This window comes from Sprattus sprattus (genome assembly GCF_963457725.1).
Source record: "Sprattus sprattus genome assembly, chromosome: 5".
NCBI lineage: Eukaryota > Metazoa > Chordata > Actinopteri > Clupeiformes > Clupeidae > Sprattus > Sprattus sprattus.
Window position 1 is genome coordinate 6724128 of NC_137924.1, and position 27887 is coordinate 6752014.

The window sequence follows — 27887 nt, forward strand, 5'->3', positions numbered from 1 at the left end:
CTCGCGAATATTAACTCTACCCTGAAGCAATTTCTCAGCCCAGGGTAGTTAAGCGTAACCCCCACCACCCCCGCCACCCCCTCCACCTCCACATTCAGCCCCAATCACCACCCAGCTCTGGCTAATGAACCCACGAACCCATCCAGCCAGTCAGCCCTGCAGATCACACTTAGGTCATGAATGTCACACCAGCTGCTTAATTGGTCACAGAAAGCACAGAATTCGCCCAACTTTCTGCCATAATATTGGCACCAGTGTCAGAATAATCATACGTTGCCACTGTACATCAGTTTTATATCCCACCGTAATTGACACTCTATCATTGCGCTTTCCCCCCCAAATCATTTCCCTCCGTCAGCAGGCCTAATATTAGCCTGGTGTAGCTGTGGGCAGGAAGACCAGGCTGATCCCAGGAGAGAAGGCCAGTGGTGTAGTCCAGGGTATACCCAGGGACCACTACACCACTGCAGCAGGCCTAATATTAGCCTGGTGTAGCTGTGGGCCGGAGGACCAAGCTCAGTGGTGTAGTCCAGGGTATACGCAGGTATACGGAGTACACCCACTTATTTATTTGTCAGCGTTGCGTATACCCACTTCTCAAAACAGGGCGTTTGTCCTGTGCTGTATGGGCTGCTTAAAACAATTAAGAGTATACCCACTTCTCCAGGGACCACTACACCACTGCAGCAGGCCTTATATAAGCCTGGTGTAGCTGTGGGCAGGCAGGAGGACCAGGCTGATCCCAGGAGCGTCAGCAGGCCAGTGGTGTAGTCCAGGATATACCCAGGGACCGCTACACCACTGCAGCAGGCCTCATATTAAACCTGGTGAAGCTGTGGGCAGGAGGACCAAGCTGATGCCAGTAGAGACAGCAGGCCTAATATTAGCCTGGTGTAAGTAAGTGAGTAAGACTTTATTTATATAGCACATTTCATACAAGAGTTGCAATTCAAAGTGCTTTACATAAAATTAATAAAAGCAAGCAGCAGGAGCAATACATGCGGTAAAAGATAAATACAAATTATCAACATCATATTAGGCTTCTTGGATTACTAAAATCATGATAAAAAGAATAAAAGTAATACAAGTCATAAAACCCCTAAAACAGTGTAGCTGTGGGCCGGAAGACCAAGCTGATCCCAGGAGCTTCAGCAGGCCTAATATTATCCTGGTGTAGCTGTGGGCCGGAAGACCAGGCTGATCCCAGGACAGCTTGGGGGTTTTCTACCCCATATTGTCTCTCACACAGAGCCAGCTCACAGTCAGACACACTGAGATCTATATTGAATTCCTATGATGGGGTTTATGTGCTGTATTAAGCCCCATGCTGGGACATAATGCTGTTTGTTCCAGCTCAACAGTCTCCCTGATACAGCACTCCTCTGTGTGCCGCGCTTGCTCCCCCCATGGCCAGTGCGTACGCACCGGATTGCACACCATCGCTCACGAGCCTATTTGTCCAGCACCGCACCAGAGTGGCATTTTTTCAAACACTGATTAAGCCAACTTTCCCCTGGGAATGAAATATTAATAAAGTGCTATAAGCCTCAGAACAACAGCATATGCCAAGTCATGTCTCACCATCTGCCTTCTTTAAAAGGTCTGAACATCACACATCCAGAGCTGAGTTAATTTGCACCTTTCAGAGGGCAACTAATCAGAACTCCAAGTGGTACATCATCATCAACTTTTAAATAAAATAAATTAAAATCCAATTCTGAACTGCACTGCACTGCACTGGATATCTACATATTTAGACAGTGTTGGGAAAATGTAATCTGTATATCATATTGTCGTATTTTAAAACTTCTTTATGTCGTTACTGATTCTTGTCGAACATGAGAGAGAAGTAAAGTATCTGTGGGTTATGAAGATTTTTTGCGGATCTAAGATGCACAAGCTGCAAATGAAGTATTTGGACTGATCTTGCAAATGAAGGCATGAACACACACAGGAACCTATTTATAAACACAGGAGTTTCAGAGGCAATCTGGGCTGCAATCTGTTGGCTGGTATCATGCCTTCCTCGCTGACATTCAGTCTTCAGCAATTCAAGTTGAAGTAAGGTCTTCCAAAATCCTCTGATTTCCACAAAGTGTCTTTTTTCTACACAGTTTTTCAGACGAAAGAGAAGAGCTTGATAGTGACTGATTTTTTTTTTCCAGTGTGCCAAATTTGATCTGTTGAATAACCAAAATGTGCTGTCAAAAGATTTAGCTGGGGGCTTTTGTCTGCGTGTGTCTACACATATCAGTCAAATGTCTCCATGTCCCAGTAAATCCACAGCTAGGCATGACGGTCCAAAAAAAAAGCTAAACAAAATCAGGAACACAATGACGCTGTACAAAACAATCCCTAATCTGGAGCCGAGCAAGTGTCCCTCACACAGCAATTCTGGCACAATAACAGAGAAGGGGCTAAAACAGTAAGCCGCCAGGAGCCCTGAGAGCTGGGCCTGCTGGGCAGATTAGCCCATATGAAGGTGACTCCACCTGCTCTGTGCCAGGCGGTCGAGCGGCCCCCGCCCCCCCCCCTGGCCCCCCCGGCCCCCTCCACATACAGTGTAGCTAACCTGTCACGTCGCTTTAGCAGCCATGTCAGCAAACGTGACCCCCTGTCGTCCGCGGGGTTGCCATAAATCAAACCTGTGGTAAGTTATCTCACCCAGACGCCCCATGGTCAGGCATGACTGATCTCAATTGAAAAATAACTCTGCACAGCATCTGAGCTGGCGTTTTCCCCCGCCGCCGCTTGATCCGTCAATCCATCAGGCAGATAAAGGAGCGGGACCACCAGGATGAGGGGGTGTGTCCACCCTCCAGACAGGGACGAATCTCGGCCTTGTAAGAGAGAGGGGCGGGGCTGGACAAATTAAACTGTGCTGAGGTAAAAACACGACTGAATTCATTAGATGCATACCTTCACCAGGCCCTAGTATATATGCTGGAGGATAATGCTGGGCCTGTATTACTGGGCTCCCTAAAGGCACCCCACACACACACAACACACACACACACACACACACACACACACACACACACACACACACACTGAAATGTAGCTCTAGGTGATTTTTGCTTTCCTTTTCTATCCTGTTCTCAGGGGTCAGGGTACCCTATGCTCCCCGAGCCTCTCAGCTTTGGATATTCCTTCTTTCACTAATACCAAGCCTCACCATGGCCGCATAACAAGACCCCATGCAGTTACAGTACTTCACTTCCTTAAGCCCTTGGCTCTCATAGTGTTCTTACATACAAGTAATGCCCACAAAATATACACAATTCATGATTCATATCTGACATTTATATCCAGCTATCCACTAAACGTGCTTAAATATGCATCCAAGCCTGGTTATGGAGGGGAATGGCACCATAGTTAATGGCAGCACTGTTGAGGAGGATGCAGTACCCTGAGGGCCTCTTGGGGCATCAGAGTGCAGAGTCTCTGAGTCACTTCTGAGTGTGACTCATATACTGCCACTGATAGCCATGTTCATCTAGATCACACTGTTCCAGAACTTTCTCCATTACCACACATTGTTTGTGTGAAGCGGTTCTTATTTGAGACCAGACATTTGGGGGAAATTAAATAAGACTTAAACATGACTATGTATAACTCAATGGCTTGTGTTTGACGAGAAATAAGGCTTGTGTTTGACGAGAAATCAACGATTGGAATGTTAATGATTGTTGGGTCTAAACAATCAGTTTCTATTTGGTGATTGTTCCAGGGACTCAGGGTTTTCAACAAGATGGAAGATGATGTGGGACAGTGTGTATGCATTTATGATGAAATCCCCTGATTTCCACTAGGATTAGAAGACCAAATAACTCAATGAGGGCAAGATAGTCATTAGAGAGTGCTACAGATATGATGGGAATATTTTGGAAAAACTTCCCAATTTTCCTTATTAATATTTAGGTCCCAAGAGACCCACGAAATACACACAATTGCATATTTGCGTCTCAGGGCTTAAAATCTCTGATACTGTCAACAAAGAAAGCTCCCACTTCAACCCCAAGCAATGTACATAAACCCACTCATTTTGATGCATATCTTGGCAATAGATGATACAGTACCCCATATTCAATAATGATGTCATATACACAGTAAATACACATGACCATTCCGTTTGTATACATGCAACAACACCTGCTGCTTTAAATGACTGCTAATTTGAGTTGAGGCAAAACATACTCAGAACACAGCTGTGTCCAGGCCCCTGGAGGAAAGAGCTGGCGTGAGCCAAGACTAGCCAACATCGGGGCCCGGCCAAAAAGTGAATAAGGAGCAGGCCCTTAATCAAGGAGTGGGAGCTGAATCAGACTATTGGAGATACATATTTGCCGGGCCAGCAAGTACTTGACAGCGGTGTCAAAAGAGCAGCGTGTCTCTTCTGGCAAGCCATGTTTCATTACCCTGAGTGGCTTTCAGAGCTCTGACTAGACTGACTAGATGCCATTTCTTAAAGTTTCAAAAACAGACCCTATCAGCATTGGGGGGGGGGGGGGGGGGGGGGCTTGGGAGACGCGTGCCTTACTTTCTGCAGCATGGCAGGGATTGCCAAGGCCCAGCCTGCAATTTCAAATCAGCGCCAGTGTGGTTTAATCAAAGCACACAAGACAATACATCAAGAAAGAGTGGCTGGCACAAATCAAATTAAAACAAACTTTTGCATGTAATTGGACCATATCCCTTCCCCTAGCTATGAGAGCTTTGTGGTGAGCAAAGTCATCGTCTTTAAAAGAGATGAGTGATTAAATAGTCCTTCACGCTCAGACTTTGTATTAAATGTAACTCAGACAGTCCCTTATTTTCATAAAAATCCCCAAAAGATTTGATTTTTTCTTTTGCAAAAAATCTCTTTACTACTCATGTCATGTAATACACATTGGCAAGAGACATGCAGATAAGTATGACTACTCAGTTCTTCCTTCATCACAACTTCACTTCTAGGGGTGGGGGAAAAGATCGATTATTCGATTTTTTTCTCGATTGTCTCTAAAACGATTCTCTCTCGATTCAGAAAAAGTTCATAATCGATTTTGTAATAAAACAAACAAAAAAAAATTACAAAATCGATTTCAAATCGAATCGTTGACCTCTGAATCGATTTCGAAATCGAATCGTGAGGTGCCAAGAGATTTCCACCCCTATTCACTTCCCACCACTTCTGTTGGGTGGAGAAGGAACAAGTGTTTGAATGATGCCACGGCACTCCTGGGCCTGGGTAACACTTAATTATCGAAGCAACTAGATTACAGCTCTGCCCCGGCAGAGATGATGGCCAGGATTAATGGCACATGAAAAGCAATCTCCAAACCCTGGTGTACCTGGTCCACAAGGGCACGCTCCGCTGTGCCCACAATAAACATCGCATGATGGGGAGGATCTGCGGAGGGACCCTCTGAGGCGCTTCAAGGGCCGTAAATCTGCCCCAACTCTCCTCCTTCTACTGCGCGTTGGGGTTGCTCAGGCACCTGCTCCTCTCCATCAGCCTTTCTGTCACTCAGTGTGTTGAGTCCCGCTAAGACACACTCTAATTGCGCTGCTAATGTGTACTGGCTCAGCGTGACGTGTTTGTCCATCACGCTTTAAGGGCGCCATTTTACATCAGCGTTGAGACACCAGGAGACAAAAAAAAAAATAGCTGAATGGTGTGACACCTCTGTCTCTCTCTCTCTCTCCCCTCCTCTCTCTCTGTCTTTCTCTCTCTCTCTCTTTTTCTGTCTCCCTCCCTTCCCTTCCTCTTTCTGGGGGGCACACCATGTTGGGGCAGTGGTTCCACTTCCACTCAGATCTTGTGAGGAGAGTAAATTATGATGCAGCGTTTTATTCTTCCAGGAGCGGTTGGCCGCTGCTGCTCCACGTGAGTAATAACGGGCCATGGCTGGGGCTGCAGGTCACTCATTATTCTGATTGCCCTGGAAATGGAAAGAGGAATCTATTCTCTTCCTAATTGTTCAGGAGGAAACCGTTGGAGGCTGACTGGTGGCAGAGGCACTGCTGTAGGAAAATGATGGTCTCTGAGGAGGGAGGGGGCCATACAGGCTGAGTCAAATCACTAGCCTTGGCTGTATGTTGTTACTGTGAAAATAAAGTAAATATTATGTTCTGTGTGTGTGTGTGTGTGTGTGTGTGTGTGTTACTGATGTTACTCTTACTGTACATATCTTATTTATTCACTTATTCCACTTTACATTTGCACATACTCTTTTTTCATTGCTATTTTATATTGATATTCTATGATCATTAGCCACTGCATCCCATATTGTCTCACGTATTATCATTGATTTCTTCGAAATCATACTAGAGCTGTTCTGAGTGAGTGCCAGAAGGCAAACTTCAACTTGGACGTGGTACACTGCAAATGAGTGTCGTTCGCAAAAGGAGGAAATGTAATATAAACACATGGCTTCTCTTTTCGAATACAAGAATGTCTTGGCTGGTGGTCTGTAAGAGCATTTGGTTCTCCTTCACAAGCACAAATAGAGTTACACAACGGGTAGCTGCTTTTACCCAGCTCTGCCAATAACTGCATAAAATCTTTAAAGGGACAATGATTAACAGCTGTGTTAATCTGGAAATCAATGTGACGGCAATTTGTGGTTTGTTGCTCTGTGTGACAAAGTAATCTGCCTCTGTGCGGCTTTGATTTGCAGTATCACAAAGTCTGCAGAAGGGCTGTCGATAATTAAAATAATTACACCAAGGACAACACAGGCCAGCAAATTAGTAGGAGCAGCAGCCTCAGCAGCAGCAAAATCAACAGTCTCTTTTTATCCTTCAGACATTAAGGTGATTTCAGGCGCATCTCAGCAGTGCAGTCGCAGCTCGCCGTGCCGGAGTGTGAAAATTGCACATAACCTCCGTTCCAGACGAAAAGAACACCATCTGAATCACATCTACCGTGGGTGAGAAGCCTTAAGAAAGAAAAAAAATCTAAATGCTCGACTGTTTCATGTTTATGGAGAAAAAGCAGTATTTAATGGGGAGCGCTGTAGTCTTTCCATAGCACTTAGACTTTGCACCATATGGATAAGTACGGATGGAGCACTCTTCATCGCCGTAATCTAATAACCACGGCGCAGTTGCTGCTGTAATTATGACTAAGTGTTGCAGGAGGTGCATTTGTGGCTGCCCAGAAAATACATTTGGTCATGGTACCAAGGGACCTGTGTGATTTAATTAGCAGTGAAATGACAGAGTCAAATAGAGCTCGGAAAAAAAGCTTTGCAGTAGCGAGCAAACTGCTGAAGTGTGATGTGAATGGGTCAACATTAAGGCATGAAGGCTTGAGAAATGGACTTACAGCTTTTTCATGCACATACTGACGATAAAGCTGTGGTTCTAAAAACTCAAGGCAGTTGTTTTCCTGTTAAATGCTTCTTATTGCCTCTGAATACTGTGGCATGGTATTTTGTTGTGTTTAAAGAGAATATTTAGTCCCAAAAAGCCTCTTTCTTTCAAATCATAATATTGTAGTGGAGTATGCATTAAACAATGGCGGTCGCCAATGACGACAAACACAATAAAACAAAACAAAAAATCACTCAGAGGCAAATCATTCTTTCAATAAAATAACAAATACAGGAAAAATAGGCCAATATATCAAATCTAAACACAATAGGAGGCAAATGCATCTCCAACCCGAGGAGAATGTGACAGTAGCTGCTGTGTTACTGCGAGAGTGCCCTGCCACTGGTAAATCTTGCATCCCCTCTGCTCTCATATTAACATCCTGCTCTCCACACGCTCCACTCAGACGGACAGCTCGGAGAGGGGCCGTCTCCCAGAAGCCCCTGCAGGAGAGAGCGGGACGGGGGGGGGGCGGGGGGCACTTGTGTCTGCTGGGGCTGTGATTGGCAGCATGCTCCAGTGCGGGCCGCAGTGGGAGCGCCGCTCATCTACTCTGACGCCTCTGACCTTTACAGGTCTGCGTGGCACTCGTTCCTTGCCAGGTCCCAGCTGAACTGGCGATGCCGTGCCAAGCAAAGCCCTGCCGCCGCCAGAGCTGTGCCATCCTGGCCAACCTCGTGGACCAGACAGGACAGACTCAGGCAGTGGATCCGACTCTGTCTGTGTACCACTCTCACAAACTGAGAGCCATTACTACACTGTAAAATATTTCACCGTACTTTTACAGTAAATTACTGGCTACTAGTTGCATTACTTTCACAGTAATTTTACAGTCATTTATTGTAAATATTTCACAGTAATGTACTGCACATGTTTTACAGTAATGAACTGTAAACATTTCACAGTAAAATGCAACGCAACTACAGCGGTATATTGTAACCTCACAGTTGTCATGCTAGCAGAGGAACATAGGTGTCAAAACCATGTCCCTTCGTTTCTTAGTTCCAATAATGATATGGAGAGGGTGCTCTCTGTTCTTTTACGAGTAGAGGAGGCAGATAACTCCACATAGGATGAAATTTCCATTATGTCACCACTTAACATAAGGGATAAGGGACTGAGAGCAAGTGTTGTCAGAAGCGATTTATCTGTGTCTGTTCGTGTCTGCTCATAGGCAGCAGTAATATGCTTTATGAATCACTGTAGGGGACCCACTGGAAGGCCGGGGGGGGGGGGGGGGGGGGAGAACTTACAGTGTGAACACAGCTGAGAAGGAAGTTGCTGCATGCTCCACACCTGTGAGGGAAGGTGTACCCTAAGCCCGCCCCACCAGCACACACACACACAGAGACACACACACGCACACACACACACACACACACACACACACACACACACACACACACACACACACACACACACACAGACGTTCACACACACACGCGTACACACACACACGCACAAACACACACACACAGAACATAATATTTACTTGATTTTTGATATATTGTCAATGTTGTGTTTGGTATATACAGGGCTTCATCAATCAATCACTCAATCAAGTAAATGTCTTTTTTTAAGGTTGTTAGCCTTTTTTCACTCTGGCAAGGGGACTGTCAATGGAAACTAGCCTTTTGGCTATAATTGGGTGCATTTACATTTTAAAGTTCATGAATGTCTCTCATGATCACATAAATACATTTGATTGAGTGATTGATTGATAAAGCACTGCAAACATGAAGCTTGCTTTCAATGGTAGCTTCAGCAGTTGTGAGTGCACTGGTATTTCGGATTGTCAGATCTGGGGGGGCTGTAGCGTTACACAGTGAACAACTGCAACCTCTGCATCCCAAACAGAAAACACTTCCCTCTGTGTCTATCTAAGCAGTGAAGTACCACAAAAACCGGGTTGCCATCAAACAAAATATAAACAAATCAGACCTACATATTGAGGGGCCTCCTCTGCAATGTGTAGCCTAGCTATCTGTGCTTAACTTAACATGGATGATACACCTATGATGCATGGCTTACATTCCACATAATGATTACAAAGATTTAGAGAAAATAAAAGAGCAAAATCTGAATTATTTATCCTTTATGTGCTATTTGCAAAACACATTGCATTTTTTGATAGACATGTCTTGTATTTGCTCAAATTGTGGGGTATTTGTAAAACAGATCAATTTGTCTGAGATGTTATGGCAGCCTTCGAAATCTTTTCAGCACTAAATTGATCCCATACTCAACTCACCATCATGGAGTTCTTTGCCTCCACCTCGTCCATTAGTTTCGTATAACAGGACACTGTGACGGCCGTTAGGGTAAGGGTTAGTTGTCTGTGTGTGTATGTGTGTGTGTGTGTGTGTGTGTGTGTGTGTGTGTGTGTGTGTGTGTGTGTGTGTGTGTGTGGACAAAGGAGGCCATCCCTAAGTCTCACTTGGCAGAAGCTGTGTGTGTGTGTGTCTCTGTGTGTGTGTGTGTGTGTGTATATATTACAGCGTGGGGCCAACGTGATAAGCTACACATGTAGAGATTGCTATTCACAGGGAATACCATTCGTCATGAAACATTTTCACAACTTCAAGACCCACTTGAAGACCCACCTGCAGCCCTCAAACAAGGACAACAATATGAAGTTGGGATGCTACAGTGTCACATGACAGGGGTATAGGGCATCGCTTTGCATCACGTTTTTTTTATGGTTCTGGGCCACACCATCTCTGTGTCCCGCGGAGGCATTTCTATCAAAAACTAAAACAAGTTTAGATGATATAGTAATTTAATTTGGTCTAACATTAGCTATTAGGGGCTACTTGTATTATTATTGTTGTCCTTCCTTTTCCATGTCCTAGGAGAAGATAACACGTCTGGCCGGAGTATTCAGAATTAAACTGCAGAAACATTTAGGTTGAGTTCACATGAAACTAGCACTCTTTAACTCTCTTATAAAATGTATGACTGCCCAATTACAGCAAAGTAATTGGTAGCTGCAACTCCACTGTGGTCATCACCTAGGCCACTTCTATGGGGCACAGTGAAGCACAGATTGATGACAAAGCTGTTTTAAGCACTTTTTTTTGGAAAACAACGTACCAGGGCCACAACAGAGCAGATGTTTTTTTATTTACTTGCACTTATAAATGTGAAAATCCTGCAGATTTTGGTCACATTAAAATCTCGTTACACCCAGTAAATTACTAAAATAACTTCCAAAGCAGTTTGCACATCCAGCCTGGCACCGTCAGTGTTATAGATGTAAACGCTTGACTTCTTTTCCCTGCTGCTCAGCCCGGCTTTATGACATCTCATTTAAAGTTCATTACCAAACAAGAAGCAGCTTTTTGGATCTGAGAGGCTACACATCATGCTGTTTCTCCTGAAGCAGAACGCAACATCTTTAAGCAAAAAAAACCCCTCAAAAATGGCAAACAGAACCTTTGCACTCTGAGTCCCCTCTATTGAAGAAGACTATTAAAAATGAAACCGGGGTGAAAATAATTGATCTGTTCAATAATGCTGACAGAAGAGCTGTATGATATATGTACACACCTACTGTGTGATACATATCTACATATTAGAGAATGTTGGGGTTTCTGAGTGGGCTCAACCGAACACTAAGAATGTGAATTAAATGAAATGAACAGAATAATCTTGACTTTGTGTGCCACTTTTGGATCTGATAATTGAGAAACCTTGACATAACGCAGTGTTTAACATATGATAGTTTTCCAAAAGTTGGTTAAAACCACAAACCAGAATTTTTGTATTTGCCCAGAGAAGCATCTGGGACATGCTGAGTGAATCTATGCTGCCGCCCCACAGAGACTGTGACTAACCCTTTACTCCTGTCACTTGATTGTGCCGAAAGCCAAGGAGATGCAGTGCAGTTCAAGATACTGTTATGCATACATTTTCTGAGAGAAAGCAAGGAGAGAGACAGTGTGTAGGTCTGTGTGTGTGTGTATGGTGTGTGTGTGTGTGTGTGTGTGTGTGTGTGTGTGTGTGTGTGTGTGTGTGTGTGTGTGTGTGTGTGTGTGTGTGTGCCTGTGTGCCTCTCCACCGGACAGCTCTTTGAACCTTTCAGTAGATATAGATGGATGCTCTCATACATAGGGATGGAAGACGGAGGGAAAAGAGGAGAACATCAATCATCTGTGCACAGGCTTTCCCACCTCTTAAACAGGATTTTGCTATCCTTCGGTCTTGGGTTGAATGCACATAATGCCCTATAGTACCGTATTGTTGTAAGGGGGTAACTGTGTGTGTAATAGTTCACTCCTTAATGCTTTGCGTGAATGGTTAGTGTATGGAAAGTGAAACCTCACCCCAAGATCTGAGCGCACCTCCACCCACTGTGTGTGTGTGTGTGTGTGTGTGTGTGTGTGTGTGTGTGTGTGTGTGTGTGTGTGTGTGTGTGTGTGTGTGTGTATGGAAAGTGAAACCTCACCCTCAGATCTGAGCGCATCGCCACCCACTGCATCATTTTGAAAAATGCTAAAAAGGGGAGTGTGAACTCCTGTGAATAAAAATGAGGAAGGTGGGCTTCCCATGTCATGACATAGATAGGTCCCAAATGGTTGACTCTACATACATAGCACTCAGCATAGGCCTGGCAAGGTTCAGGATGACGTGAACGTGTTTTATCACAGTATAGTCATATAATCTTGTTTACTGCTCACATTTAAGGGTGCAGTAAAGACTTTAATGTTTGATGCTGTGCCTAATGGTTCTTAAATGGTGCAGTTTATGTCTTCTCTTTTGTGTCTAATGTTAGCAGGGGAAGCCGTTATCTATTTGTCCACGTGTTGTGTTATCTGATGCTTGTGTAGCTGTTAAGTTAATTAGCGTATGTACGTCCACCATTACTCACTGTGTTGTGTCAGATTAAGTCTGCCTCCTGTGTGCGTTCTTTGACACTGCGCGGGTCATGCGGCGTATGAGGGACGGGAGCTGCACTAATCAAGTTACATTTCCTGGAATTGCGCAACATATGGGGCAGAGGACTTGCCTTTAACTCTGAGATCTCTGCAGGGGCGCAGATAGCACTGGGGACGGTGGGACATGTCCCCCCCAGATTCATAGTGACCCTGATCCATCCCCACCACTCTCCCTACATAAGGCGACAATCACCAGTAAATAACGTTTAAAAAATGTTAACGTCCCCCCCCAGTTAAAAAATCCCATCTGCACCGCTGGATCTCTGTGTCCATTCTTCCATTCTCCTGGGCTAGCCCACCACAGTATCTACAGCTGAAGGAATGTTCTCAGTAATGGGTCTTTGTCTTAGTCCTGCCCCTCTGCTTGCTCAGTGGGGTCCAATACTGGCATTAGCTCACTTTAGGTTACCAGTACACAGCGGTGCAGATGGGATTTTAGAACTGGGGGGGGACGCTAACATTGCCTAATCAGCTGTGCAGAGTTATTAACTGATGATTGTCGGCTTTCGTAGGGAGAGTGGTGGGGATGGATCGGAGTCACTATGAATCCCAGGTGCAATCTGCGCCCCTGCCAGTACACCACAACTATACAGTTCAAGAAGGAAGATCAGTAATTGTGACACATTATACAAGGAAAATGGAATAGACCCTATGGATGTAAAACAACAAACAACGGCCAAAGTGAATGACCTGATTAAACAGAAATACTGAAGAGACAAGACCAAAGTAAAGTAACCAAAGCAATCAAGCATTATTATATTATTCATAGCTACTTCTTTCACTTATGAAATCCTGTAAACTGTAGTCTACGGTAAACTAGCCTAATCATCATGCAGGAAATTCTTTTTGAGCCATGGCATAAAATGAGAGCTGACTGGAAACATTGAATATACCGGCACATTTGACATTTTTAGGTAGGCATTTTTTCTTCAAGTAGGCAACTTACGATTTTGGCTGACAGGAGTGTAATGTACACATTTGGTGAAGACACAAAGGGTTGCAGTTAGGTTATGATATGCTATCAATAAACAATTCAGGCATAAACTATCGCGGTAAGAAATCATACCCATTGCAGACTGAGCATGTTGCACAGACAAATGACAACACAAACCCGCCCATTGTTCCATGCGCCCATCCTGTATTATTGGAAACGCAATTCAGAAGCACATTTATTATGGGGGACTAGACATTACTGTGAGGGGAGCCAAATAGCCCTAGAGACACCCCTGATGTGAAGACACAAAAGAGGACAGAGAGGCTGAGACAGGCAGAAGCTGTAAGACAATATTTTTGAATAAAAAATTAGCCCTAATTACTTGCTTTTTGCAATCTGTGGTTACTTGCTGATTACTCAGAGTGCTCCTGTAAACTAGAATAACTCCACCTGACACATTCTCGATGTCAGTTTACCTGCCATTTCAACCATATTCCATGAAAACAACAATGGAACAACTGTTGCCAGTGATTGATGGCTGTGTGCTACAACCAACTATTTAATTGGCCCATGGTGTCTACCGCACACAGGCCTTTCTGGTGAGTCCTTCACCAGTATGTTCTCACAGTTCTTTTGATTTCTCATGCACTGCTGGAACATAAGGCTGTGTTAAGGCATGGTTTAGACAAATTACAGGTTATTCAGAAATTATGTTATTTAAACTGTTTGCCACAGGCTATTTTAAATGTAAGAATTATGTGACTTCTATCTTGACTAAAGGTTGGTTTAATAAATTGGGCAACGGAATTCCGTGCCACGGACGAATTTTCCCTAGATTTTCTTTTTCTGTGTGATGTATTCCCGTTTGTAGCATTAGGGAAAATGGTGTTTGTCGGTGCACAGGGTCAAAGGAAGGGTAACCTCCCCCGCGTGGCGCTAGTTTGACGCCGGGGCAATAGGGCAATACACCTACCACCAAAGACGCGACTTGTTAGTCAGTGTAGGCCGTGTGTAGTAGCCTAACACCTTTGTGTCATCATGAATTGATTAAAACGACTAGACATAATCAATTAGTTAAAACTAGTCATGACGGGAATCGAACCCGAATTAACTGCTAAGAAAGGACTATTTCACTGGACCACCGTTAATATGGGGGAGCCGACTATAAACTCACTATTGACACCGATCAAGAGAGAGAGAAAGATAAACATTACCTCCGGTTCTTCTGAGCAGCCTTTTTGTCCATTATAACAGGCACGCAGTTGGTAAGTTCCGTCCAGTCTGCGTGCAAACCACAACTCCAGCCAGTGGAGAATCTCGAGAAGAGCCACGATTCCTCTTTTCCTGGTCGGTGACAAGTGCATTTCTTCTGACCGGGTTTACAGTCACAGGGCTGCTCTAACCGTATATTCCGTACTAGGTGACGACCAAAGGTGGTACCCCCAGTCTTTTGTATGTGCAAAAAAACTATCACATCATCTCCTCGTATGTTAAAATCCACGTCCCGCATAAGATCTCGCTCGGTAAAGTTAAATTTTGACAAAAATTTCGGAGGGCTGTCATCCTCGAGTTCTTGGTACAGGTCATCGGGCGTAGGATACTGGGTGGATGGCGGACGCATCCCTCTCAGTTTCTCACCCGTCCCAAAGTGACAAGAGTTGCTCCCTGCTGGACAAATATACTGATACCCTATCATCACAAAAAGAACTGCCAAAATTGGAACTAAAATTAACTTATTCAATTTATCATTCATCATAATATGCATGAGTCTATGCCATTAATATGAATAACGACCGTGCGCCAGGCACATTATTCTGCTGGACTTAGAACCCGTTGACACATGTTGAGTTGACAAAGACAATCAACAAAAAAAGTATCCTATAGCCTACTGACTATTGGCTTATTTCACATTTTAGGTATGTGGATTTATGAGTTTCACGGCAGTCTAAATCCAACGGCAAAGTTCTTAAAAATGCACACAGATTGTAAATAATAAATAATTGCAAGATATTACTTGATTTCGTTACTTTCCAGGACTGCTATCCAACTTGAGAATCAGTGACTCGTTAGCAAACTCTCGGCGTTTGCATGCACGGACAATCTGTTCCATTGGTCTGTCATCCAGCAGGAGAGCGGCATAGCTCAAATCATTGCATGTCCAACACCAGTGGCATTCTTATCATACGCGCAATCCTATGCATGCACTAGCAAAAGCAGTCGTTATGTCCCAATTTGATGTTCATGTCCAGCACCGTGCGACTGCAGTTCTGTTTGGTGGGATGGGCTTTGTGGCATCGCGGTCAGTCAATGGAACATCTAGACACCCCTCACTGAAACGATTCGGAGCGAAAAACGTTGAACTATAGGCTTCACTCGTCACGTTCACATCCGTTCGCTTAGAGGAGCAGTTCAGTCTAATCTTTCTCTCCCGAGTGTTCGTGAGGCTATCTGAAGAGATAACACATTATGTGGTAGACTCTTTGCGCAACCACGCGTTCTCGCTCTCTCTCTTTCTCTCTCTCTCTCTCTCGTCCGGAGTAATTTCAGACGGTACAGACCAACGTAAAGACACTGTAAATATAGACTTAACACGGCAGCAAAGGCAATGCGCGTGTTAGAGTAACTTTCTAATGGTTTATCATTAAAACAACCAATGTAGAGCTAATCGTTTAATATGTCAAACTAAGCTAGTCTATATAGGCAAATAACCTAACCTTATATTTGACTAAATGAGGAATCTCACTACATGCCATCTTAATGCTAAGCAATCCTATTTTGCCGGTTTAATTCTGACTAAATATGTAATCCACCCCTAAAATTGAAGCTAATGCTTTAGCAACACATTTTGCAGTAGGCTACTCGTTAAGGGCCAGCACTATCACTACTAAAACCAACACCGTAGGCTACCATATGTTTTACAGCATGTCATAAACTCGAAAATAGATTTTCCGTATGCTGCTGATGAAAGTTCTGACGGACACGCCTCTCACACAGGAAATTATCAATATGAGATGTGTCCTATAAAGTGGAGTTGTCACAAATTAAAGGTTTGGGTTGTTCCTGCTGGATCTCCTTCACTTCAGACCTATTTAGATGTACACTAGTCCAAAGAATATCTGAGACATACTGTATGCAAAGTCTAAAATGTTATACTTTCATCCGCATCATGCCTGTAACATCCCCGAAACTACCCCCCTCCTGGTAGACTTTGGGATTTTACCCTAGCTGTCCAGAATGTGCCTGATGCGCTAACCGGAGCGGAGATTTATTCTAAAATGTATATTTAGTAAATGTCGATTTATTACATGTCTGAAGGAGATGTAATTTAGAATTAACTCGTACTTTTGTCCGCAGCTGTCTGTTCTGATCAAAGTTCAGAGAGATTATCCAACGCTGTATAGCCAGTAGTTTAGCTTAGGACCCAGCAATGGCGGCGACCAGTCAAACCGGGGTAAGATAACGGCACAATAACAGTAACCATTGGAAACTTCTTGTGTGTATAAAACTATAACATGTTATATCGGTTTGCTATACAACGTCTACACAGTCTTTATGAAAACTGAAATGTGTTTTCCTACGCTTCATACATTTGAAATGTTTGTGATGATGGGGTCTCTCTCATCTCTAAATCTGGTTGCAGTATCAGTATCAGACACATCCCTAGCCCTAAATATGTTAACTGTTCAGCCTGTAGCATGTTCTGCATGTTATGAAGTGTTACAGCATAAATGCTTCATCCATGATAAGCTAATTTAGGAGGCTTCAATTTAACTCAGTCTCAGATTAGCATGGCTTTGTGTGCATGTTGCTTTGTGCGAGATGCTGCTACGTGGCATCGCCACAAGACATAACCGCTACAAAGCATCAGCGCAGATGTGTCACATCTTGCTCAAGCCATTAATTTAGTCAACCTCAGTTCATTTGGAGAACCAAAGCTGGTAGAGAGTCCACATACGTTTTCGAATGGTCAGGTTGCAGAGATGCTTACAGCAGCCTACGTTAGCCTTGGCAGTGAATGAGATGAAACGCAAGGATGTAATTGGCCTTTCCACGACGATATGCCCGTGTGTCATCAAATGAATACATGTACATTTGTATTTGCATGATTAGGACCACACAATGAGGACCATCACCCAGTTGCTGTTGCTGCTGTTGACTCTGCAGCATGTCCATGCTGCATCTAAAGGTGTTGCGGCCAGTCTCAAAGCCAAGTGGCCCATGACGCCTCTTTTACTTGAGACAAGGTAGCCCTCGAATAATTATATGACCATGACGAACTGTAAATGGATGTTTTGCTCATGATTGTTCTTGTTATTAATGGTTATGGATTCTACATAGAAACATTCAGAATGTTATTACTCTTAATTTTCACTCTTATTTCCATTATAGTTATAAATTACCTATAACTATCTGTAGCTATTACATTTGATTTGTCACAAAATGCTGTTGAAAAATCATGGTAGTTTTCATCATTCAATCATTAGCCAGGTGGTAGTTATTCTGCCTAGATTCTTTGTGCAGTAACAAATATATACTAAAACAAAGTTAATGTGTTAAAAACTTTTTTTGTTTCTGCAGTGAATTCGTTGGGGAGGATGGGGAAGAGAGGTTTTGGCAGTTTGTTGACACTGTGAAGGAGCTAACTGTATATAAGAATGGAGGTAAGTTAAATAATCTAGTTAAGCGAAATTAATTAAATTAGCATGACTTCTTCTAATAGTGGCACAGATATGTCTGGACATGTTCTCTTTCCCTATTTCCACCTTTGTTTTTTTTTCATTTGCTTTTCATGTGCAGAGTCTGTGAGAACCTATTATAGCCTGATTATAAAGAAAGCTGGACAGTTTTTGACGGATCTTCAGGTCAGTCTTCTGAGGCTTGCTCTCTCACTGAGAGCGTATTCGCCTGCTGTCCATGCATTCCAACAGGTAGGTCTTTTATCATACTAACACTGATGAACAATGATGATAGTTTATTTTGTTGATGTACATATGAAAAGGCTAAAATCATAAAAAAAACACTATTCAGTGAGAGAATATTTCAGCTGAAGTTTTAACAAGACTGGAATATCAGCAATAGTAGTATCTGTCCAGCTCTAAAACCTAAGATGTCATTGACATGCTATCCGGTTGTGTGTTTGAACTTGAGATCGCCAGTGATGAGCCGCCCCCCGAGGCCTGCCCAGCCTTCATCTCGGTGCACGGCCAGCACGCCTGCAGCACCAAGGACCTGAAGAAGCTCCTGAAGGCAGCCGGAGGCAGGTAACACACCAGCTGCCGACGCCTTCATCCAGGGACTAAATTAAATCTTTTCTGTTATGCTTATGTTAACAATTTTTTATTTTATTGTATTATTATAGTTAGTTTCTAATTTGTAGGCACTCTGAGATTCCTGTGAATGAAAAGTGCGTTAAAATTTAAATGAATTATAATCATTATTACTACCATTGCTTTACCATTATATTGTATAGCACCGCCTGTGAGGATTTGCACTCTCACACACACATGTTTCCCCTTATAGACTGCCCAGTTGTGTTAATTTGCTATAGTAAGGGGCTTGTAAGCGTGCAATGGATATCAGTCTAATAATTAAGGATACTGTGTGGGTAAAGTAGCAAACACTTGACTTCATATTTATCCACTGACAGGCCGAAGCCGTACTTGTACAAGAATGATCATAAGTTCCCTGGAGTCAACAGCACGGATCTCCCAGTGGTGATCCTCTATGCTGAAATTGGGACCAAGAGATTCAACATTTTCCACAAGCTCCTGGCAGAGCGGGCAGGCGAGGGCAAGCTCATCTATGTGCTCCGTCACTTCATAGCGGTGAGCTATCTGTCTTTCTTTCTTTCCTTCTTTGGTGAGAACAGCTGATGGTCTGTCAGTCCATTGTTGTCATGTTGATAGCCGACATAAAACATTTCCTACTTGATGGCCAGCAATGTAACAAATCGGCTGTAGCTGCAGCAACATTGATCGCTTGACCAATCTATGATCAGAATTAGGTGCTACTTCTTGTGTGCAAGTGTGGAAATTGGTATGACTTAAAGGTTCACAATACTGCCCTCTGCAATTTCTTATTACTGCAGCTATTGTTAATATTCTTTTGTTATATTAAGATATGATAAAAATAAGCAATTGGTGTTCAGATGTAAGTTGTTGGCAGGTTCACAATACTACCTTCTGCAATGTCTTATTACTGCAGCTATTGTTAATATCCTTTTGTTATATTAAGATATGATACAAAATAAGCAATTGGTGTTCAGATGTAAGTATTTGGCAGTCTTTGTAATAGTTACCCCCCCTGTAGTGCCACTTCCTCAGTGCATTGTTCATTCATAGGTGGCTTACTCACCTCTTGTTCATTTGGTTGTTTAGAACTAGAGAAATAGTTGCAATGATGAATTTACGCATTGGCTTGGTTTGGTCTCGCAATGACATTTCATTGTCATGGACCAAACTTTTAAGCAAAATTGGTGGCAGGAAACAGCGAGACAATAGAATTAGGCTCTTCACCAACATTTAATTAAACAAACGCTGTAAATTGTATGAATTTGACACCTTGACACCTTCATGATTATTGTGAAAAAACTACATTAGGATAAAGATTACCCTCTGCATCTAGTTTTGGAAGAGCTCAGCACTTTCCGAGTTTCACAAAAGACACCACAAGATGACGGTCAAAGGGCATCCAAAAGGTCACCTGCCTTGATCTGAGACATTGAGTGACTCCGCATGACACTGTTGAATCTGTAGCATGTAGGACAAGTCATCTTTGGTGTTTTCATTGTCATGAAATCTGTCAAGGTTGACTTTCAAGGGTTGATTATGTTTGTTGTGGTGTCAGCTGTCATGACTGTCAGTGCTCAGCAAAGTCTTTCTGGTTGTGGTTTCAAACATCCTTTCCATCAGCTTCAATTGACTTCCAAAATGTTCTGGCAATGAATAATTCCGTGATGGCACCTACTCAAATAAAAACAGTGCCACTCATATTTTGTTGTTCAGGACATCTATCTTCTTGTCAGGTACTTTGGGTTTTCATCATAAATAAATAAACTAAGAAACCTACAACGACTGGAAATGCCTTCACGTTTGTTTCCTCTACTGTGGTGTCTGTCACTAGGATGTTTATTGGACTGTGTGTCTCAAACGTCTTGCCCAGCACTGTGCAACTCATTCAAAGCTCAGTGAGCTGTTCCCAGTGTGATCTATACCTTTCTGTCATAAGCAGCGCCTGTCCTGGTTTAGCTCTCTGGATCAATTAGGCATTCTCACAAGTTCAAGGTAACAGTTCACTGTGAAGTCTGGTCAAGTAACACTATGCAACAATTTGACACTTTTTGAGGTATGGTTTTGTAGGAAACTAGTTTTGGTACCATCCTCAAATTCATTTTGATAGCATATTGTCATGTGAAGGACAGATAAACACCCGTGTATTTCCCACTAGCCATCCAGGATATGCACTATGTAGTTCTGTGCTTCCTGGCTGGAACACCCTGCAAAAATGGAAGAAAAGCTTTCACAGCATGATATTGCCAGCTTTACTGCCAAAATACAGCAGTTAGTGTGTCGGCGAGCTTCTATCAATGTCAACTGGGCTGTTGGTGTTGTTTGCAAGCCTTTTAGGTAGTTAGCTTTCTAGTTTTGGAAAATAACTCCTTATTGCTGGCTTAAACTATGGTACATCTAGGCAGTGTGGGCATAATGGATTTTAAATGAAACAATAAGTATGTGCTTTAAGTGCAGACTTTCAGCTTTTATTTGAGGGTATTTACATCCAAATCAGGTGAATGGTGTAGGATTTACAACACATTTTATATGTGCCCCCCCCCCCCTTTTTGAGATTTTCAAATCCATTGTGGTGGTGTACAGAGCCAAAATAATGAAAATTGTGTCACGACTAGCTGTCACATTGTCCCAAAGACTACAAAGTAAGTGTGAGCAATGGGTTGGTACACTGACAAGACACTGTAGTGGTTTCCTTTCAAATACATTTGGACAAACCTATAGAAAGGTCACTTTTTAAGGTTCTCTGGTAGAACTCTTATAGGGGGGTAGGAAAATATGGATACTCCTGAGTATACTGTATTGATTCCCAAGAACACTGTATTGAATTTTGATTAATAGTGTGCATGCATTCTTGACATTTTATGTTATGTTTAACCCCCCAACCGCCAGAACAGTGTTGTAATCTATCTTCAGCCGTTTGACTCTTCCACTCCGCTCCGGCTTTACACATATGGTGGTGTGTTCTTTATACTATGGCCGCTTTCCCTTCCTTTCGGCTTGCTTACAGTATCGCAGTATATTGAATTGTAACCCCTGTATCATGATGCGTATTGCCAGATACGTGGCATCACACAGCCATTCATTTATATATTTACATGTGTAAATGCCAACAAATGCTGCTTCCTTTGACGTTGGCAGTCACAGGAGAAATGCAGTCACTATGGTCGTTTCAGTATATGAAAATCACTTCAGGGAAAGTCAATTTTCTGTGAATTTTTCTTCTGCCCATCACTTCTATTCCCTAATGTTTTTCTGTTTCCCTGACAGGAGCCGAAGCCGAGAAAGATGCTCCTGTCTGGCTACGGTGTTGAACTGGCTATTAAAAGCACGGAGTACAAGGCTGTAGATGATACACAAGTCAAAGGTGCATTAGCTAAGCCATCATGAGTCCATGAATAGTACATGACCAAGGGATGCTTATCCTCTTTTCATTTCTGGCCAGTCCTTATTGCCAGTAGCCATTAGACTTGCAACAAACACAATCAAACATACGTTTTATATAATATTTATATAATTTGTCTATAATTAGCTATTTTGTCTATTTATTTTATCTATTTATTTTGTTTCTTATTCAAATTTTTATAATTTTTTTTGATGATAATGTATATAGATACTTGATTCCTATTTCCACTACCCTGCTGCTTTGGCAATTGAATTTCCCGCACGGGATTTATAAAAGTTTATCCTATCCTATCCTATTTCAATGTTCGCTCAATTCTGTTTAAGATGCGAAATCAGCAGCAAACAGTGAAGACGATGACACCGACGAGGTTCAAGGTTTTCTTTTTGGAAAACTGAAGTGAGCAGCATGTTCCCTATTTGTTATGTTTTGTAGGTTTTGTAATACATTAAAGATGCTTTAATTGATCCTCTTCTAATGGATGAAGCCTTGACCTGGAAGAGGTCATCTATCAGATGTTTTTGTTATTGAAGGGGAATTTGGTTATAATGTAGCATGACAAAATCTTAGTGTTTCCTGTTTATACTTACGCACTGATCATGGCATAATTTTACCTCAAGGAAATCCCACCCAGACTTGAAGGAGCAGTTGGGTGAACTCAAGAAGCACCTTGTTGAAAGCAGTAATGACATGGCACCATTGAAAGTGTGGGAGTTGCAAGGTAAGTGTGTCAAAACGCTTTTGTTAAATGCTTGGGGCATTGTGTCCCCGATTTACCTGCTGATTACCGCAATCATCACTAGATATTTTAACACTAGATATTTCACTGTGTGTATTAGTCACAGATTTTCTTATACCATTAGAGACGTATTAATACAACAAGACTATAGGTTAATTTAGGTGGAATTTAGAACTGATGGCGTCAACCTTGTTGATGAGATGATTTGCTCTCAAAGGGCACCTTTGTGTCTCTGGACTTCCTCTAAACAAGGAAGGGTTTTTATCTGTTCATTATGATCTTATCAAACATGTTTTTTTTTTTTCATCTCAATGTGGCACACGTTTTTGTCAAGTCTGAGGATGTAGAGGGCTATAATAAGGATTCACTGAGTCATTTCCCCAAGTCCTTGTGCAGATGCTTTTGTTAATCAGTGCTCTTGACTGAATGTCCTTGCCTTCTCAGATCTCAGCTTTCAGGCAGCAGCCAGTATCTTGTCTGCACCAAAGTATGACTCCCTCAAGTTAATGCAAGACTTGAGTCAAAACTTTCCCAGCAAAGCTAGGTGAGTAAAGTGCTCTCTCTCTCTCTCTCTCTCTCTCTCTCTCTCTCTCTCTCTGGAATGTAAGTCTATTTTCGCCACAGAGGCTGGTCTGAGTATTTGCTCATGTTTTGTTGCCCTGTAACTCACTGCTAGACTGTGAGTTTGAGGCAGTTTATGGCTTTATGAGAAAATATCCGAGAGTGCTGACTCAGTGTTGTGCCCAGTTTACCATGAGTCAGCTGCAAGATATACCATCAGAGGGGCCCGGCAAGGTTTTGAAGATTAAAACTGGATTTGACTACTCTTCTGGGATGGCGGAAAAACGCTGATAGTGACTGCACATATTTTATTGTTCCCACAGATCACTGACAAGGGTGGCCGTAAACCAAGAAATGAGAAAAGAAATTGAGGAGAACCAAAAGGTACAATCCCATAAGCTTCCTTAAGGCTGATTTATGGTCAGTTACGTAAGCGTAAGCGCAAGCGCAAGAGGCCGCGCAAGAGGCCGCGCAAGAGGCCGCACAAGCCCCTTGCGCGACCCTTGCGCGACTTTTAACGTCTTGCGTGTGTCGGCGCCTTTTTCTAGACTTGCGCCATTTTAAGCAAGCCTATTCTGGGTGTGAATTGCTTGGCAACACCCCCAACGCAACACGTAAGCACCTAACAATTCATCCTCAACGCAGAACCAAGCAGGTGCCTTTACTGTCATGAAGTGGCATCAGGGCTGCTGCAGTGTCCATCTTGTTCATTCCCCAGATCGGCAAAAGCAAAAACATTTTTTTTTGAACATATCTTCTTCTGTGCAATATCAGTGAATGAATTAGCTGACATACAGTCAGTTGTTAGGGATCTGTCTTTTAATTCTGCTCGAAATGAATTCTAAAACGAATAGATCGCGTCTTGAATCCTGCCAGTTTTTTTTTTTTGCAGTACTTCCAGTACAATTTTGATTCACGCAAGGACTTTGGCAGGAACAAAGCTGGCTAGCTCTTGAATGTCTTCTGTGTCTATACAGTTCTTTACGTACATTATTGTTCATAGATTTTTTTGGGCTTCTTCTGAAACTGCATGATGTTTTGGATTACATATCGAACACGACGTCTGTTGCAATGTGTTTTATATTCGACACATTCAGGCGAAAATTCAATTCGATAGATTTCTGTCACTGGTAAAGCCATGTCGGAGCACTGTGTAATCCCCCAGCTCCAACGAGTTCTCCTCTGTTCTCCAGCGTCTGGCCGACACCATGGGGATCCAGCCTGGAGACGCCGGGCTCTTCATTAACGGCCTCCACATTGATCTGGACCTCCACAACCCCTTTAGGTAGGAGCACAGTGGGAGAGTTCTCAGCTTTGAGCTCCGGCGCTTTTCAAAGCCAGTCTCGGTGGCACTGAGCAAAAACCACGGCACACAGCTCCACACATGTAGTGCTTTGCTTGATGTTTGTTGCTTGGACCAGGCATGCTGGCAGAGCGGCCGCAGCAGAGCGTCCGCAGGATAATGGGTCTGTGAGGGTAACACATTAATGCTTTCCCTCCTGCTGCAGCATCTTGGACATAATCAGAGGGGAAGCCCGGATCCTGGAGGGGCTGCATAACTTGGGCATGAAAGGGGAGCAGGTGGGGGCATTTCTCCGGTTGCCAATGAACGCCGTGGAGGACAGCTACGCTCTGGACATACGCCATCCTGCTATTGTGGTGAGAGTTCATAAAAACTGACACAGACACACTCCAAAAATGAATTGCATTGCAGTTTTTTAGGTAACAGGCTTTGCTAGACGTTTTTTATTCCAAATAAACATAAACAAAATCATTAATACATGAAAATTGACAAAATAAATGAGCCCTTTGAAAGTTGGATTTACCCAAACGATATAACCGTATTGACGCTGAGTAGGCTGGCTGGCTGCCTCGGTCCTTTGTAGAGCTCTGCCCCTTGAGCATGTGCAAATGGGAAGATTGTTAGTTTGCCAAATGGGACAACTTGTTGCTGTTAGAAACTGCTGAGTTTCTGCTGTTCTGGCTAGTCTGCTGTAATGGATGATTTGGCTGTCGGCTCACTCTTGCAACCCACTCAGCGATGTTTGGGTTGTTCAAGATATGTACTAGAACCATTAAATGTGAAGTAGTTCCCAGCTGGTATTAATTAAGTTGCAATTACACTTATTTTGGTTGGAATTAACCACATACCCATGCAGCCTGTCCCAGAAGCTCATGTAAAATGTAGATTTCTGCTAATTAGAACCTGAACACATGAAAGGAACTCAGTTAGTGTTAGTTGATCATCATCTGTCTCAGGTGGCTCACAGCTCCCTTCCTCCTACATTTACATTTAATTTACATTTCGTCATTTAGCAGACGCTTTTAACCAAAGCGACTTACAAGGATGTATATACATTTTACATTGATGGCACACTGCACATCAGGAGCAATTAGGGGTTCAGTGTCTTGTTCAGTATCTTGACAGGGAATCGAACTAGCAACCTTCTGATTACTAAACGACTTCTCTACCTCCTGTACATGTTTTTCCTCCTACTTGCAGTGGGTTAATGACATTGAAAGCGACTCTATGTATCGGACCTGGCCTTCAGGCATCCAGGAGCTTCTGAGGGCCACATTTCCTGGTGTCATCCGCCAAATACGACGGAACTTCTACAATCTGGTGAGATGTAGGCTTCAATGAACAAAACAGCATGTCATGAAGTTTACCTTTTAATGTATTCTTTGGCTTAAATGGTGGGGGTCATTGTTTTCTAGTTCGTATGAAAGTATGAAAGCTACTTCAAAAAGAGTATATATCATCAGAGTCTTGTTTCTAGTCTGAGTCTGATTCTGTCTGTTTTTCTTTTCTCAAAATAAGGTTTTGTTTCTGGACCCCTGTCAAGAGGACAGCACTGAGCTGGTCAAACTTGCTGAGCTTTTTTACAAGCATAAAATTCCACTCAGGTAGATGTCTGCTTCTTATGTCCGTGCCAGACGTGATAACATGCCCTCTCAGCTGCCTTTTAAAGTGGTGCTCATGTCTTTATTCTTTTTAGGATTGGATTTGTCTTTGTTGTCAATACAGATGACGAAGTGGATGGTTCCACGGATGCCGGTGTAGCATTTTGCCGAGTGTGGAACTACATCGAAGAGGAGTACGATATCTCCCAGGCTTTCATGTCTATGATATCAGTGAGTGCCTTCCCTTTTTAGCTTTTCTGACATGTGTGTGTGATATCATTATAGTAGTACATTTATTTATTTATTATTATTTTATTATTATTATTTTTCTGTAGATTTCCTTCAAACTTTCCCCCCCTTCAGATAGTTTTAATTACAGACTCTTCGAAGGCTGGCTGTCTTGGATTTTATTTGAGTAGACTGACAAAGATTTTGCCTGAGGCGTCTTCCTCTCTCCAGGCTTTAGTTGAGGTTATCGGCGGTGTTTCTTGATCTAATGGGGACTGATGGCTAAGCTGCAATGACCCTCTTTTGCACTCGCAGATGTACAACAAAGTAGATGTGGGAGAGACGTTGTCTGTGGAGACGGTGTCTGCATATTTGAAGAGGAAATTTCCGAAAGCCAACCCTGCCAAGATCCTTGGAGTGGATTCAAGCTATGATGAGAAACGGAAGGTAACTAAGCAATTTAAAATGGCTCTCTGTCTTCCCTTATATTATATCCCCTAATATTCCCTTTCATCTTTAGAATCCTGCAAAAAGTTAGAGGGTTCCTCTGATACCCAATGGAATAGCATTGAGTTCAAAGTCTGCTTGCCTTCCGTCTTGTTAGTGGAAAGAAACTGAAAATGTGTGGCTACATTTCCCAAGGTGTTTGAAAGAAAGTATACTTAAGATGATTTAGTGCTGAAGACGGTGAACCCCTTTACGACTGGATAAATGCATACACCTGTATCTCGTGGGCTGGCAGGCAGGCGGGGAGTTCTACAGGAAGAGTGGGCTGGGACCGGTACCGGTGGGCCTCTTCAACGGCGTCCCACTCAGCAGTGAGGAGATGGACCCAGAGGAACTGGAGACGGTGCTGCTTCAGCGCATCATGGACGCCACCAACTTCTTCCAGAGGGCGGTGTTCATGGTAAGTCAACATCACGCCGCACACTGTGACTCTAATACACACTCGTCGCTCTCCCAAACGACCAGTTTCACCACTCACAACAACTGCTGCTACTACTACCACTAACCTCTGAGGGCACGCGCAAAAGGTTCAACACGATTGGACGATCCCCCATGGGACGCTGACTCAGAGCTATGTCAACAACGAGGGAGACGGACGAGGGGATGAACGAAATAACAATAATTTATTACAATACTGAGTTAACGATAACAAAAGTCAACCACACAGTCAATAACGCATCCGTCTTCAGAGCCAAGTGGACACATAAACAGATACAGAGTTGCTTTTCCTGACATGCGTAGATCAGTTAATCTTGGACAAATGTCTGTTCATGCTCAGTGCAGTTCAGCAGGTAGAGCAGGATACTAACCAAACCATAGTCATGCCTTGTATGGGGCTTAAGGTGAGTGAATGACTTCTTTCGACTGTAATGTGTGAAGCGCAAATTATATAACTTTTCATGGAGAATCTCCTGGAAAGACACACCAATATAAGTCTTAACTCCTAGTTAGGGTGATGAACCCATGGAGCCAATTTTCTAGCAGGCTGATGTCTGTCATTGACATTTACATTTATTCATTTAGCAGACGC

General features: G+C 43.0%; 2 protein-coding genes across 2 annotated transcripts in view; one reads left to right on the forward strand and one right to left on the reverse strand.

Moving 5' to 3' along the window:
• Positions 1-14995, reverse strand: part of hs6st3b (heparan sulfate 6-O-sulfotransferase 3b) — a gene marked incomplete at both ends in the record, with an annotated part of 60374 nt that extends 45379 nt beyond the window's left edge. Inside the window, one exon of the mRNA XM_080838816.1 lies at positions 14445-14995. Coding sequence (XP_080694942.1) covers positions 14445-14995 — 551 coding nt within the window. The remainder of the gene's footprint in view (positions 1-14444) is intronic.
• A 1662-nt stretch (positions 14996-16657) lies between these two features.
• Positions 16658-27887, forward strand: part of uggt2 (UDP-glucose glycoprotein glucosyltransferase 2) — a gene marked incomplete at its 5' end in the record, with an annotated part of 38261 nt that continues 27031 nt past the window's right edge. The window contains 18 exons of the mRNA XM_080838812.1: positions 16658-16681; positions 17341-17474; positions 17809-17891; positions 18028-18158; positions 18379-18491; positions 18878-19055; positions 21786-21882; positions 22245-22317; positions 22539-22639; positions 23102-23201; positions 23542-23602; positions 24412-24503; positions 24727-24877; positions 25722-25841; positions 26040-26125; positions 26218-26353; positions 26666-26797; positions 27093-27257. Of these exons, the coding sequence (XP_080694938.1) occupies positions 16658-16681; positions 17341-17474; positions 17809-17891; positions 18028-18158; positions 18379-18491; positions 18878-19055; positions 21786-21882; positions 22245-22317; positions 22539-22639; positions 23102-23201; positions 23542-23602; positions 24412-24503; positions 24727-24877; positions 25722-25841; positions 26040-26125; positions 26218-26353; positions 26666-26797; positions 27093-27257 (1977 nt within the window). The remainder of the gene's footprint in view (positions 16682-17340; positions 17475-17808; positions 17892-18027; positions 18159-18378; positions 18492-18877; positions 19056-21785; positions 21883-22244; positions 22318-22538; positions 22640-23101; positions 23202-23541; positions 23603-24411; positions 24504-24726; positions 24878-25721; positions 25842-26039; positions 26126-26217; positions 26354-26665; positions 26798-27092; positions 27258-27887) is intronic.